Source organism: Hippopotamus amphibius, chromosome 1 (assembly GCF_030028045.1).
Source record: "Hippopotamus amphibius kiboko isolate mHipAmp2 chromosome 1, mHipAmp2.hap2, whole genome shotgun sequence".
NCBI classification, from domain to species: domain Eukaryota; kingdom Metazoa; phylum Chordata; class Mammalia; order Artiodactyla; family Hippopotamidae; genus Hippopotamus; species Hippopotamus amphibius.
In genome coordinates, this window is record NC_080186.1 from 216712764 (window position 1) to 216727702 (window position 14939).

General features: G+C 41.2%; 1 protein-coding gene across 2 annotated transcripts in view; it reads right to left on the reverse strand.

Annotated features, from left to right (window-relative positions):
* SV2C (synaptic vesicle glycoprotein 2C) overlaps positions 1-14939 on the reverse strand; it is a 160711-nt gene that overhangs the window by 14711 nt on the left and 131061 nt on the right. The window contains exons 5-11 of one of the 2 annotated variants that reach the window (XM_057698341.1): positions 14417-14506; positions 10884-10994; positions 10394-10482; positions 7205-7357; positions 3949-4082; positions 2273-2476; positions 1625-1784 (exon numbers count right to left, since the gene is read on the reverse strand). In XM_057698341.1, the coding sequence (XP_057554324.1) occupies positions 1625-1784; positions 2273-2476; positions 3949-4082; positions 7205-7357; positions 10394-10482; positions 10884-10994; positions 14417-14506 (941 nt within the window). The remainder of the gene's footprint in view (positions 1-1624; positions 1785-2272; positions 2477-3948; positions 4083-7204; positions 7358-10393; positions 10483-10883; positions 10995-14416; positions 14507-14939) is intronic. The other variant, XM_057698350.1, reaches the window with a different exon arrangement.

The window sequence follows — 14939 nt, forward strand, 5'->3', positions numbered from 1 at the left end:
CCATTTCAAAGTCCAGAGAATCCTGACTCTCCCCACTAGCAGAGAGGCCTGCACAGTGACAGAGTGTACATGAAATGAAGGGGGACAAAGGCCATTTGTCTTCGCTTATGTCAAATGGCCAAACAGGGCTTCTATTCTTTTCTTGAGTCAGCTGCGGAAGCTCCACCCCAATGCCCTACCTTCTAGCCCTTTTCATGATACGAGGTGCAAAGTCTCTCCATTTTTGGAACAGATGTGTAACTTTCTTCTAATAGTGATCTTTTTTTGGTCACTGGAAATGTGTTGGGCTTTCCTTCAACAGACCAGATGTGTTCCAGGGACTTCCCTGGTGGCACAGTGGTTAAGAATCTGCCTGCCAAACCAGGGGACACGGGTTCGATCCCTGGTCCGGGAAGATCCCTTATGCCATGGAGCAACTAAGCCCGTGACCCACAACTACTGAAGCCCATGCACGTAGAGCCTGTGCTCCACAACCAAGAGAAGCCACTGCAATGAGAAGCCCGTGCACTGCAATGAAGAGTAGCCCCCACTTGCTGCAGCTAGAGAAAGCCCGTGTGCAGCAACGAAGACCCAATGCAGCAAAAAAAGAGAGAGATGTTCCAGAGACCTCTTTGTGATGCCTTAATGCAGAGCTCATGTAGATACTTGCAAATGTAAGGTAAGGACCCTCTCAGGACTGATTAGGGGCCCAGAGAGGCTCTCATAGCCTGTCCCTCCCAGTTCATGACCACCTCTGAGCCAGCAAGGGAAGTCATGGGCACACTTAAATTCCTTCCCTGGGTTCACTCATCTAGTAACTCCTGCTAGCAACTATATCCCCCTACATTTTCTTTTGAAAAGAGACGAGTAGATGCATAAAATAAATAAGCTACAAGGACATATTGTATAACACATGGAATGCAGCCAATATCTTATAACTATAAGTGGAATATAACCTTTAAAAATTGCGAATCACTATGTTCTGTATCTGAAACTTATATAATATCGTACATGAACTATACTTCAGAAAAATCAGAAAAGAATTTCAGTGCCTTACCTCGTCTAATAAATTAAATATAAATATCCAAATGTATCCTCAAAAGCCTTCATAGTTGCTAGGCAAACCTGATTTTCCCATACCACATGAGAGTTAACTATAATTTTAATATTCAGTATATATATTTAATACTAGTATTGACTATATTTAATGACATAACATGTGTACATTGCTATAAAAATATCTAGCTGTAAATATAATCTGGCTGTGAAAAGTGGGAACAATTTCCATTGCAATTATTCTAATGTAATTATTTAGCCTTTAATTTATGATTGTCCCTTCCCAGCAATCACCATATATCCCCAGGGATGTTTTCACATTGAGAATCTAATCTACAAAACTGTTTTCAAAGTAATAACATTTTTATGATACTAGGTGTAGCAGTCAATGAAGAAGAAATAATGTTTTACCTCATTAAAAAATAAAGAATAAATGAAAGATATGAGTAGAACCTACATAAGCCAGATTTTTTTTTTTTTTTTAATTTTCGCTTTTAGGGGGCAATGACAGTTTGGCTTATTTTCTTTGACTTTTCAGCGGTCCTGTGGGGCTCAGAGCACCTCATGCTGGAGGCCCATTTCAACATACCTCCGATCTGTAGGGTACAGTTCCACAGTGACCACATCAAGAGAGTTCCAGGCTGAGATGGTCAACCCATTGTACAGGCACAGCATGCCTACCATCATGGATTCGCTGGTGCCAAACCAAAGGAAGAAACAGCTGATCCCGGAAAGCACCATAGAGCCACCTGCCAACGAAGCAGACAAGGCTGGGATGTTTCCTGTCATCTTAGTAAAGCAAGGATCCTTGGGTCTTTGAGATCTCACAGCAAAACTGAACCCCAAGAGGAAGCCACAGCCTGGGTTCATAAAGCTCAGGTACAAGTGTGTTCACCTGTGTATAAGGTTTGCCTCTCTCTAACACAGCTAGCATGAAATACATATCATCAGTTAGCTACCTAAGTAGAAAAATAGACATTAGTCACACATAATTAGTTTTTCAGTCTGTTAACTCACAGAAGCTGTTCAAATGAGATGTAATTAGACATATATATATATATATATATATATATACATTTTCTTTTTACTAAAATTTAGTCCTAATGAAAGGTCTTAAGGGATTTCTCCTCATCTCTGTAGGAGGCAAATCCTAGAGGGGTAGGGAGTATAGCAGCAGACAGGCTCCCTCTAGATTGCAAGGGCGGCTCTCGTATTTTACGTGAAACCAAGCACATACCTAGCATTGTTAAGCGCCCGATTCTGTCCATCAGGAGAGCAGACACGACGTTCCCTGGCAACACTGCCAATGTCCCCAGGAAGTTGACAAAATAAATCCAGTAGGCACTATAGTCATCTTCAAAGGTCATCTGGCAGCCTGTCTTGTTGTGCAAAAACGTGCAGTTTTGAAATGAGCTGTTACTGAATTTGTATGGCTTAAAATCTGTGGACACAAAGAAAGACAACTTATACCGGTGCATAAGAGTTACACAAGAGTATAAGAAAGCCTGCACAACAGTATCAGAAACAATCATGGTATTATAAGCTCCTTGAAGGCGTCGGGGCCTGGCCTAGGATCTTGCCAAGGACCCCACATTATAAAGCAGCTGAATAAGGGAATACATTTAAGAGTCCAGTTACCTTTGGATTTCTAATGGTTGGTCATTGCTAATGATATGACTTGCTTACGCCTTTACCATGTTTCTTTGTACTAATTATCATGATACATAAGGACTATCATTAGGGTACTAATAGCTTCCATACTACAATCACAAAGATAATTTGTTTCAAGATGTGTATGCATCAGCCTTATTCCTGCCATTTTATAGGGCTCTGAGGCAGTGAGAAGGAACGGGACTTTCCTGGGGTCCTCGAGGCTGAATTTATAAGCGAAGGTTTAAGTGGACGAACCCACTGAGGAACCAGAGTCAGCCTCCTTGGAAGATCACCAGCATTCACTGCTGATTTTTTTTCTTGAACGGATCTAGCCAAAAGGGATCGCAGGTGATGCTGGGTTCTGCTAAAAGGCAGTGAAAATCAAAACGGTTGTTGTCCTCGTTGATCAAGATCTGCCTAAGAAGCTGGTCTTCTGAGATTGAACGGATTGGAAGACAGTGAGAGCACTGTTTCAACAAACTCCAAGACCCCTGACTCCATTCTCACTTGGAGCTAGGCAGAGCTGGCTCCTGTCTGAGCACCAAGAAGGCTGGCAACTGGGTGCCGCTGCTCCTCCCGCCAGGGTGGGGCTGTGATTCTGGACTCAGGGGACAGGCAGACCAATGTGTGGGGGTGGGAAAGCATGAGCTTTGCAATCAGATGAGCCTGGGCTCAAATGTCAGCTGTTCCTAGTTCTATAACTGGAGCCCAATTACTGCATTTTTCTAAGCCTCAGTTATTGTGAAAATTAAACAAGATAATGAGTGTCTAATAACCTGAGGTGGGAACCAGCACATAGTAGGTGTTCGATCAATGTTTGTTTCCCCTCCTCTTTTTCCCTGGGGAGTTTTCCGGGTCCGTTAAATGGATTGGACTAAAAGACTGTATCTGACTGAGCATATGCTGTCCATCTCTGCAGACTGTAGTTCAGGTATGCTCACTGAAGCTAACACCAGATTTTGAAATCAGGATTATCAAAACAAACTACAGGTTAATTCTTGGCTTTAAAAATTATTCACCAAAGGATTTTGTTTTTCCAACTTTGAACTCAGAAAGTTCCATGTGCATTAAATCTGACAAAGACAGTCACAACAAATTCAACTTTGGTCCGACCTGATGGAGAGAGTCCGTTCACTTGTACTTCAACCTTCACTTGCCCCATAAGCCTCTGCCCATACCTATCACCACATGGGTATCACGTTTCTGTCAAGAACTAGCACCTGTGAAGAGCCCCCAGGCAGGCTTAAGTGGCACACCTACCTGTGTTGTTAAAAACAGTATTAATAAATGTGCAGTTCTTGAAGTAGGTGTTGGCTGAAGTCACATCCTCAAAGGTGCAGGACTTAAAAACCGAATTTTTGAAAGTTACGGATTTGAGCCTGATCCCTTCCAATCTGCCCAACAGACAAAGAGATTCATATCAATGATTGTGTCTATCAGGGTTCAAAGTTAAGTCAGATTTAGAGATGTGAGGCCCCACCATGGACTCTCTTAATTATAAAGGACATTGGATTCTGGATTTTCTAAGCTCTTAGCTTTCCCCCTTTTCCTCATGCAGCCTGTCCTTTGGCTCTCTCATTGCTCATCAATATTATTTTCTACCAGAAGAGATGGCAATTAAAATAACTTCATTTAGCTTCTGGCAATGTCGGTGAAAGTTTTTGCAGGGTATATGCTTGAAAGTATTGAGTTTGGAGATTACCTATGGCTATTGATTCTTTATTTTTCCATCCTATCCTCTTGTTCCTTCACATATGCCTTTATTTGAAAATTCTCACTTTGGGGTTAATAGCTCTAACTTAAGGATGTGTTTCCATGCTAACTTTTAATGAAAGTCTATTTCCCAAGCTGAAAACCCCAAAGCTTCTTCATTCTAGTGTAGGGACTTCCGATTATCTTGAAGAGAGGATGGGAGAATCATTTATGTGAGGCATGATTGTCTTGGGGATCAAGAAACTCACAGCTCACAGTCATTTCCTAGAATTTTTTTTCTCATCACTAAGAGGTATTCCTCAAACCAAGCAGAATGGCCATAGCTCTGCTTATTTTTGGAAATGCACAGAATGATTAAACTTGCTCAGATCATTTTTGGGTGATGCAAAGGGAAGGTGGAGATGATAATAGTCACAATGATCCTAACATCTCACAAGAGTCTATGGTTCAGATATTCAGTGGTGATAAGGATTCTTGGGAGACATGGATACACATCTATTACTGTGTCTCGGTAATTTATTACGAGACTGTGAATGTATACTTAGCCAGTCACACTTGTTCAACTGGGGAAGAAGTTATTACACCAAATACTGCTCTTATTAGGGCAGCAAGGGACTGATCCTCCCAGGCCAGTGAGCTGACTTAAAAGCAATTCACTATTGAGTGCTTTCAAAATCGTCCTCACCCTAATGCTAGACTGCATTTGTCAGCTCAAAAGGCACTAAGTGTCCATATGAGACCAATCTCTTTAAAAAACAGTCTTATTTCAACCTCTACTCTAGGAGTCCAGAGTAAAACCATCTAAGCCATAAATCTATCTACTAAAGGAGGGTAAATAATGGCACGTTTTAAGATCACTAATTTTCTGAAATGAAACTGAATTTAGAAAGGGGAAACATTTTTTTTTAATGGCTACTAGATGCACAGAGTACATACACATGGTACAAAATTCATAACGTTGGAAAAGGAAAAAGTAAGTCTTTTCCCTCCCATCCTCAAGCCACCCAATTCTTTTTCCCAGACATAACCACTGTTGTCAGTTTCTTGTATGCTCTTCCGGGAGCATTCCGTATGGAGGGTGATGGCAAACGAGACACTATTCCACAGCTTGCTTTGTCCTCCTCAGAGTCTACTTTGGAGGCCATTCCTTACCAGCGCATAAAGAATTGCCGTTTTAGAATGTTGAATAGGAAAGTTATTTTTAAAAAATGAGTTAGCTAGTGGTATTTCAAATTTCCCTGAAAGACAAAAAGATTTCTATCACCTTCTAAAATAAATGTATATGTTTTAGAAGGATTTTAATACTGTTAAAATTATTAACCATTATATTGTCAAAGTAAAAAATTTCTCCATGATGACTGAATATCCAGCTTAAAACTTTTTATTAAAAATATAACTGGACTTCCCTGGTGGGGCAGTGGTTAAGAATCCGCCTGCCAATGCAGGGGACACGGGTTCGAACCCTGGTCTGGGAAGATCCCACTTGCCGCGGAGCAGCTAAGCCCGTGGGCCACACCTATTGAGCCTGTGCGCTCTAGGGCCTGTGCTCTGCCACACGAGAAGCCACTGCACTGAGAAGCCCACACACCGCAACAAAGAGTAGCCCCCAGTCGCCGCAACTAAAGAAAGCCCATGTGCAGCCATGAAGACCCAATGCGGCCGTAAATAAATAAGTAAATAAATAAATAAATAAATAAGTAAATAAGTAAATAAAAATATGACTGTCAGAGGCACAAACATATTAGAAATTCCTAATGGGTAACAATAATTTTTAAATAATGAAGTCAATTTTCATCCTAGAATTATAGAGCACTTGACTCTAAGGTTTCTGTGGAAAAACAAGTACATCCTCAAGTCAGTACTTTATGCGGGAGAGTGAAGGTAATCCCATACAGATTAGGTGCCTCACTGAATTGTCAATCCAAACAATTATCTCCTGATTGGTACCTCTCCTTTTCATTACACAAATCATACGCATCCCACAGAATTTTCTATTTTTCATCTTTCCAAACTAGTTTTTGCCCAGGGAAACTTTGATCGTTTATTTTCGATTTTTCCTTTGATCGCTTTTGAAAGTGGGAGAATTTCCTAAGAATGATGTAAACCAACAGGAACTCATACCAGCAATTATTTGCTCAGATAACAAATAATGGGTAGAAATGAGGACCTTGTCTACCCTCTTCCTGCTCTGAAAAAATAAACCACAGCCACATTTTAGTCAGTGCTCTCCCCTCATCAAGAGGCATTCCAGGCTCACACTCAAAAATGTCCTTTGCTAACTTATTCTGTCTTTTCAAAGCTCTGAACTTTGGGAATCATTTCTATTCTCCAACTGAAAGTTTTCCTGAAACACCTTAACCCCAATTCTTGATTCAGCATAGTGGAGAAGGAAGGAATTCTGAAAAGTGGTCCCCTTTTCCAGAGATAGAAAACAGGCATGAAATTACAAGTCAGATTTCTTCTCTGAGTTAAATAATGCTATATCCTATCTTAGTTTCTCATAACCTTTTCTCTTCCATAACTTATTTTGCTTGCTTTCCAAGATCTCTCTGAATTTTCTTTTCATACCCGTCAATTCCATTTCTTTATAAATATGAAGCAGCTTAGTTTCAGAAGTCGTTGTAAGTGAAGTAACTGATATACGTGTACCTTTTCTTTAAAGCCATTTGGAAGTATTTAAATTCAGTCTGAAAATGACTACATGTATAAACTAAAACAAACTATCATATTTTAGTGCTGTGAAGGCTAAGAAATACATTTTTGAAACCAGGTAGGAAATTAAATGATTTAAAAGCTTCTGGACCTGCCATTGTCGCATTCCATTCCCGTAATAATCCTATTTGCCATTGTAAAGTTAACAGTTACATCTGAAAATTTCATATCCGTGTCATTTTTAAACTCATTCAACTGCAGATGTTTAATGACATCAGGGAACCAAACGGATAATCCGTAGTACCTGCAAAGACAAAGAAATGTGAGTTTGTAAAGGTGCCGACACCCTAGTGGCCATGACCATCTCCCTGTCATTTTCAGAGAGGTAGTGGTTCCCAGAGAAGCACCATTGATTAGGACTGGCCCCCTGTAGCATTAGGAACCATCAAACAGTAATCTCACTGCCCCTTCCTCATCACAAGTCTGCAAAAATCAAACTAGAGGGATGGCCTGGATTTCCCTGGAGAACCCGGGTCTGAAATTCCTGAACCCTTCCTTTGGGAAGAGACATGTGTAAGAATCCCATCCTACACCAGCACACGGCATCCTGGCCCTGATGTTTTTGTCATCCCCCTAGGCTCACTGAAGAACCCCGTCTCCTCGTCTGGAGCTACAAACTCCTGGGGTCCCCAGACTGTGAGGGCCCTTAAAGAATGACCTCTTTATTAATGGACAATCTTTCTTGGTTCCTACACTACTGTGGTACTGGTAGCCTGGGGGCAGAGCCCATGCTCAATCAAGGCTGGGAAAGGAGCCATTTAAGTTATTCACTGGAAAAGCCAGGTTCCTGCCCACTTTCCGCCTCTCACCTCTAGTGTGTTATTCTCACAGGTTACAGCTCAGTCATGCTGCCGTGATCTTCAGAACAGCAGTCACTAACCACATGTGGCTACTGAGCAGTTAAGTGTGGCCAGTCCGAATGAGATGTGCCGTGAGTGAAATACCAGATTTGAATACTTATGGGAAAAAATGTAAAATTAAGTCATTAATCATCTCATGTGGCGTAAATGTCAAAATGATAATATTCTGGACAAAAGGAGTGAAATCAAATGTATTATTAACATTCATTTCACCTGTTTCCTTTTCTTCCCTTTTTTTTAAAGTGTGCCTGCCAGAACGTTTAAAACGACACATGTGGCTGACATCATATTTTCACTGGACAATGCTGCTCTAAACTGGTGGTTCCCACCCAAAGCAGGGTCCCTGGGCCAGCAGCAGCATCACCTGGGAACTGGTTAGAAATGCAGATTCTCAGGCCGCATCCAGACCCGCTGAATCAGAAACTGCAGGGCAGAGTCCTCCGTGTAACTCTCGGGTGCACACTGCAGTCTGAGAACCACTGCTCTAGTCTATCACTAGGTACACTGAGCCACACAGGGAAAGAAGTGGTTATGAGCAGAACGTGTGCAAGTAGACACGCTAGGTTTGAATCCTGGCCTTGCCACTTACCAGCTGTGTGATCTTGGGCAAGTTATCAGAGCCTCATCTCTAATATCAGAATGATGATAGTACCCACCTTCCTGGGTCGTTGCTTGGATTAAATGGGATGCCAAGTACCTAGCACGTAGCGCGTGCTCCAAAGACGAAGTCGTTTTTATCACCACCATGGTCATCAGGACGCTGCCTGATTGTCAGGGTTCCATAGATTGATGGAGTCCACAGATTCCAACCCCTTCTCTTCACAGATCATGAAATAATTGCTGCAGGGGTGTGAGTGGTGGCCACTGAATACGAAATGACTCAGGAGGCAGCATCTCTATGCATGGCTCTCTAGTCATCCACAGAGGATACAAATCTTTAAAAATGGCAACCATGAGGGAAGCATGATACCCTGGAATGTCTGTCATCCATAACGTGGAGGAGTTTCCACTAATTTTTCATTTATTCAGCCAGTGTTTACTGAATAGCCACTGCACGCTAAGCACTGTGTGAAGTTTCGGGGACTTTACATAAGAAAATCATAAAGCTTAAAATGTGATCCATAACAAACAAAACAAACCATAATTATTATCCTGTAACTCTTCACATTTCAAGAGTGGGACTTCTGTCTTGCTTTTTCTTTGGATCTAGCCACTGTTTAGCACATAGTAGGCACTTAATACACGTTAATTTTCAGCCCTCTCTTCCTTCATGAATTAATGATTTGTTTAGAACTTGAGTGGGCGTTACTTTGCATGCTCTAAGTCAACCCTCTCAATTCAGAAATAACAAACTAAACCTTGATAGTGTCCCCAAGTCACACAGCAGATCAACCCCCACCTTCCTGGTCTCTCCCTTTCCTACAACGCACAGCCCTGGGAAAGGCTGGTCATCTGTGATCACTCACTTATTTTTTTTTTTTTTTTTGTGATCACTCACTCATTTTTATGTAGGGATGTTAAGCCATGGAACTTGCAGTATAAATATTGGGCTCTACCAGAGCCTATTGACCTAAAAGTGTAGGGTATTATCTACCTGCCTTTTAAAAACAATAAATCAGGCAAAAATTGAGTGGTACACACATATTGTAAAGTGAACTCATCAACCATTAGTAACTAAGATTCTGAACAGCTCTCCCCACCTCCTCTTTTCTTAGAGCACGTATGTGGCGGTTTTATTCATTCGATGACAACTATTTACTGAGCACTCATAACGTGCCAGGGCCATACATCAGTGAGCAAAACAGTTTAGACGCCCTGTTCTCACAGAGTTTCCATAGGAAGACAGAGCTCCCTTGACTGTTTATAGAATGAAAAGCATTTTGTCTATTGGAAGATGACAGAAGGTGAGATGGGGAATAACGAAGCTGAGAAGGGGACCGGGAGTAATGAGGGGCTGCAATTTTTAAAAAGGTGCTTCAGGAGGGATCACTGAGCAGGTGATGTGTGAGGAAAGACTCAAGGGAGGCGGGGACGCGTCCGGCCACGCCCAGGCGAGGGCAAAGGCCCGAGATGGAACATGTTCAAGAAAGTTCTGGCACGTTCGAGGAAGAGCAAAGAGGCCAGTGGGGCTGGGATTGCACCACTGAGGAGACGATAGTGGAGAATTCACGGGGGCACATCATCCACGGTCTGATCGAACTTTCTAAGCACTGTTGGTTTTGCGACCCCCAGCTTTATCACAGGAGAAAGTAAATGACTGGGTGATAAAAACTGTAATTGTCAACAAATCTAAAATGAACAAAAATTCTTTCCTAGAGGTTCCCAGCATCAAACAGCATAAGAAAAGAAAGCATCCTGGTTGGGAGTTACAGTGTGGAAATTTAAAGATTTCACTCACCAAGAATTTAAGTATCACTTACCCAAACGACAGCGTGAACCAAACAATCGTAAGCTTTATGGTATTGTCCCTGACTGGGTAGGTGAAGCAGCTCATGAAAGTCAACCAAATCTGTGAAATATTAGAGTTAGTTTTCTTATGCAGTTATCTAGTCAACCCCACTTCCCAACCCCTTTCAACAAATTATAAAAAAATGTTGCGTTTTCTTTAGGCTGGATTCATTCGAGTATACAATGTAAAAGCTAAAGGCTATAGGAAATCAAATGCTGGAATTTTTATTTATCAGCTTCCAATGGACAAAGTAACTCAAGACATCACCTCTCCAAAGAGGGAATGTCTTGGCTACCTCACTGATCCCAAGGGGATCCTATTACCTGGTCCTACTCCAGGAGTCAGGTGCCCTGGGCAGAAGGGGAAAGAACCCCATTCATGGGACAGGTTCAGTCAACTCTGTTTCTGACTAACCTCAAGTAACAAGTTGGCCAGCAAGTCAGGGTGAGCTCATTACTTACTCCGTACAGTTCTGTGCGGATCCGAACAAAACACCTCCTGTACCATGTTCCTGTGTCACTCTCAATTTCAATCAGCTCATCTATTTGTCTTGGGGTTTTGATTCTGTTTACCTGTAAGGAGCAATAGAGGGCAAAGTGCTGAGTTCTCTTCTCTGAAGTTGCGGAGTTTCGGCTTACAGTTTGTTTTTAAAGAAGTGAAAGCTGATTCCAACAAAAAGGAAGCAGGTATTTGATATATAAGCAGGTATCCATACATGTGTGAGACCACTGGTGTAGGTACACAGGCTCAAAGGCACCTAAACGAACTGAATTAAGAATGGGAGGGAATACTATAAAGAAGAGGGGGAAGAGTAACTAGAAATGGAATAATACGAAACCAATATGCCCTTCTCTGAATCATTACTAAAAAGGCACACATTGGGGGGTTGGGGAGGGATGGATCAGGAGTTTGGGATTCGCAGAAGCAAACTATCATCTAGAGAATGGATAAGCAACAAGGTCCTACCATATAGTACAGGGAACTATATTCAATTTCCTGTGATAAATCATAATGGAAAAGAATATGAAAAAGAATGCGTATACATGTACAACTGAATCACTTTGCTGCACAATAGAAATTAACACAACATTATAAATCAATTATACTTCAATAAAATAAATTTTAAAAAAAGGCATACATGGTGGGGGGGATGAATTGGGAGATTGGGATTGCCATGTATACATTACTAATAAGAAAAAATATCGAATTGTACACTTTAAATATATGCAGTTTATTGCATGTCAACTGTATCTCAACAAAAGTTCTTAAAGGGGAGAAAAAAAGGCACACATTAGCAGATAAAACATCCAGATAGATTCACTTCTGGATTAAGAATTACTTTGCTTGGACTAAAGCAGTTGAACACGCTTTTCTTTGGAAGCTACTTATTTGATGAATCTGGTCCCTAAAACACAGTTCTTAAAGCTTTCCCATCAAACTTCCATTCTTAGAGCACCCATGTGACCCTTTCTTCCTTCTCCCACAGTCCCCCACAGTGACTAGTCAGTGAATACCCACAGGTGACCATGAGGTGAGGTCCAGTGAATGAGCTTCAATTACAAGCCTCAACACTGACTCTTCAGTGATAGAAGGGGAAGAAAGGATGGAGGTTCAGCCTGAAGCTGTATCCATGACTTAAGCTAGCCTCCTTTTCCTAAGGAAATGAACCAAGAGTCAAGAGAAGCAATGCTTCAAACACAGAGGATGAAGCCTGAAAAGAGAGAGAGAGAAAAAAGGAAGCATGGCTCTTTTATGGACCTGTCCCATCTTATCCTGTTAGTCAACATCTACCTGCTTTTGATACACCTGAGAGAGGATGCACAGATGTTACCCCTGTCAAGGATAACTTCTGAACAGATCTTTCTGGAGAGTTTGCCAACATCTGAAGCAGCACTTCTACTGTGCGAATCGAGGTACCAAGACTGGCTTTTGACAGAGGTGATTTTGGGAACTCGGTATCTTTCAAATTATACCAGATGGGTAGTAGCCTTTTCTTGGCTATGCAAACAAAGATATCTGTGTTTAGTGACAATAATGTCTGAGTTAAATACAGGATGCCAAATAGAGTCAGCTCCAAATCATCCACGTAGGCATTATTTTGTGATACTCCAGAATTTTTTTTTTTAAATCACAGGGGTTTTTTTTTTTTTTGGTATCGAATGAAAGATTCATTAAATTCTATAGTGCTTTACAATTTCCAAAAATTTCACACAGATGATTTCATATACTCCCATAATAACCCCTTTTTTCCCTCCTACCCCTATAGTAGCCCTCCCGGCTCCCCTCTCCTCACTGGTAACCACTGGTTTGTTCTCTGTATCTGTGAGTCTGTTTCTGTTTTGTTATATTCATTAACTTGTTGTATTTTTTAGATTCCACACGTGATATCATACAGTATTTGCCTTTCTCTGTCTGAATTATTTCACTTAGCATAATGTCCTCCAAGTCCATCCATTTTGCAGCAAATGGCAAAATTTTATTCTTTTCTTATGGCTACGTAATATTCCACTGTATATGTGTGCCACATCTTCTTTATCCATTCATCTGTTGATGGACACCTAGGTTGCTTCCATATGTTGGCTATTATAAATAATGCTATTATAATAAAAAAGAACACATTGGGGTGCATGTATCTTTTTGAATTAGTGTTTTTGGTTTTTTTTCGCATGTATACCCAGGAGTGGAATTGCGGGGCCATATGGTAGCTCTACTTTTAGTTTTTTGAGGAACCTCCGTACTGTTTTCCACCGTGTCTTCACCAATTTACATCCCCACCAATAGTGTATGAGGGTTTCCTTTACTCCACTTTCTTGCTAACGTTTGTTATTTGTGTTCTTTTTGATGATGGACATTCTGACTTAACGTATTACTTTTGGGAAGCTTCTTCTTCACTCACCAATGTTTGTTTGCGCATTCTTTCATTGGCACCCCTGGGGAGCCAGGCCTGGCACTAGACCCTGGAGATGCAAACATAAAACCTCACACCCTCCAAGCAATTACCATACAAATTGGAAAGTATTCTCATGGAAATCTATATCAGATGGGAGGAACACTGTACAGAACACTCGAGCTGACCTGAGAGTGAGAGAGAAGGCTTCATGGACTGCGGTATTTGAGCTGGAGCGTGTGGAGAAGTATGTCATTTGCCATGTGTGTCAACTACTTGAAGGGCATTCCAAGTGGGAGGAATACTATGTGCAAACGTGCAGAGATGTGAGAGAAAAGAGTGTATTGGAAACTACAGACAGTTTGTGATTCCTGAAGAACAGTGCAAGGGCAGAGGGCAGTGAGTAACAAGGGCTGAACCAAATCAGTGGCAGGAAGGGCAGAAAGTAAGAGACAAGGATGAGAGATATTTAGGATGGAGAATAATAACACAGTGATTTCTTGGACATAATGGAGATAAAGGAAAGAAAGAAACAGGATAGTTTTCAGGGCCTATCTTCACATTCTGAAAAATCCATTTCTTATTAAAAAATGAAATGAATAAATAAGATGTCCGTGGACAATTTCATCAGGAACTATTTCACTTAAGAACTATAATTGATATTATCTCTAAGATACTGAAGATCTTGCTTATACCATCCTTAAACCAATTTTAGACAAAGCATTTTTTGTCTAACTATATGCTGTATATATAAAAGGATTTAAAAACCACTGTTCTTTTTTTCTTTTCTTTTCTTTTTTATTTTAGTGGAGATGCTGGAGAAAAAAAAAACCATTGTTCTTTCCAAAAAATTCTGTCCATCCAACTTTCATTAGTGTAAACTAGTTTTCCCATTGAGAATAAATTTTGTAACTAGAGGACGGAAGAACATTCTATGCAGAGGGAACAGCACATACAACAGCGGTGCGGCAGGTGTAGGAAAAATGGCAAGTGTGAGGCACTGAAACATGAGTGGCTGGTGCAATAAGAGAGGAATTTACAGCCAGGCCTTTTCAGAAAAGGTTTCTCGACCTCTGTGTAGAGGATTCACTGAGAAGCAATACTCACCGAGAAGACCTTCTCAGGCTGACCCCGTGCTCTCATGTTCGTGTCATGAATTAACTTCAGAATCATCCAGGCTTCATCATGTTTTCCAACCTAAGAAATATGAGTAGACAGTGAAGGCCATGAAGTGAAACACACATGCTCCCTGAGTTTCCAATAACCACGCGGTATTGTCAGATCCAATTGGGTGTAACAGCACAAACGCATTTAGGTTTGTCCCACTGGAACACCAGACTACTTGGATATCCTTGAGTGCATTAGCAGCTCAAGGGATGTGCCTCTAACTAGAAATAGCACCTTTGGATAGTAGGTTTCATTACAAAACAATAAGCCACACTCTCTTCATTGAAGGAAATGAGTTACTTGAGGAGGAACATTAGTGCTTTCTGGCCACGAGGCAGCCTTTTCACACGTTGGTTGTTGAAAGCATGTCTCCATGAAACCAAACCCTCCCTAGCTCCGCAGTAGGAAGGAAAAATGGACCTCCTGTAGACGCAAACCTACTCTGCTGGAATGAAAAGGAACT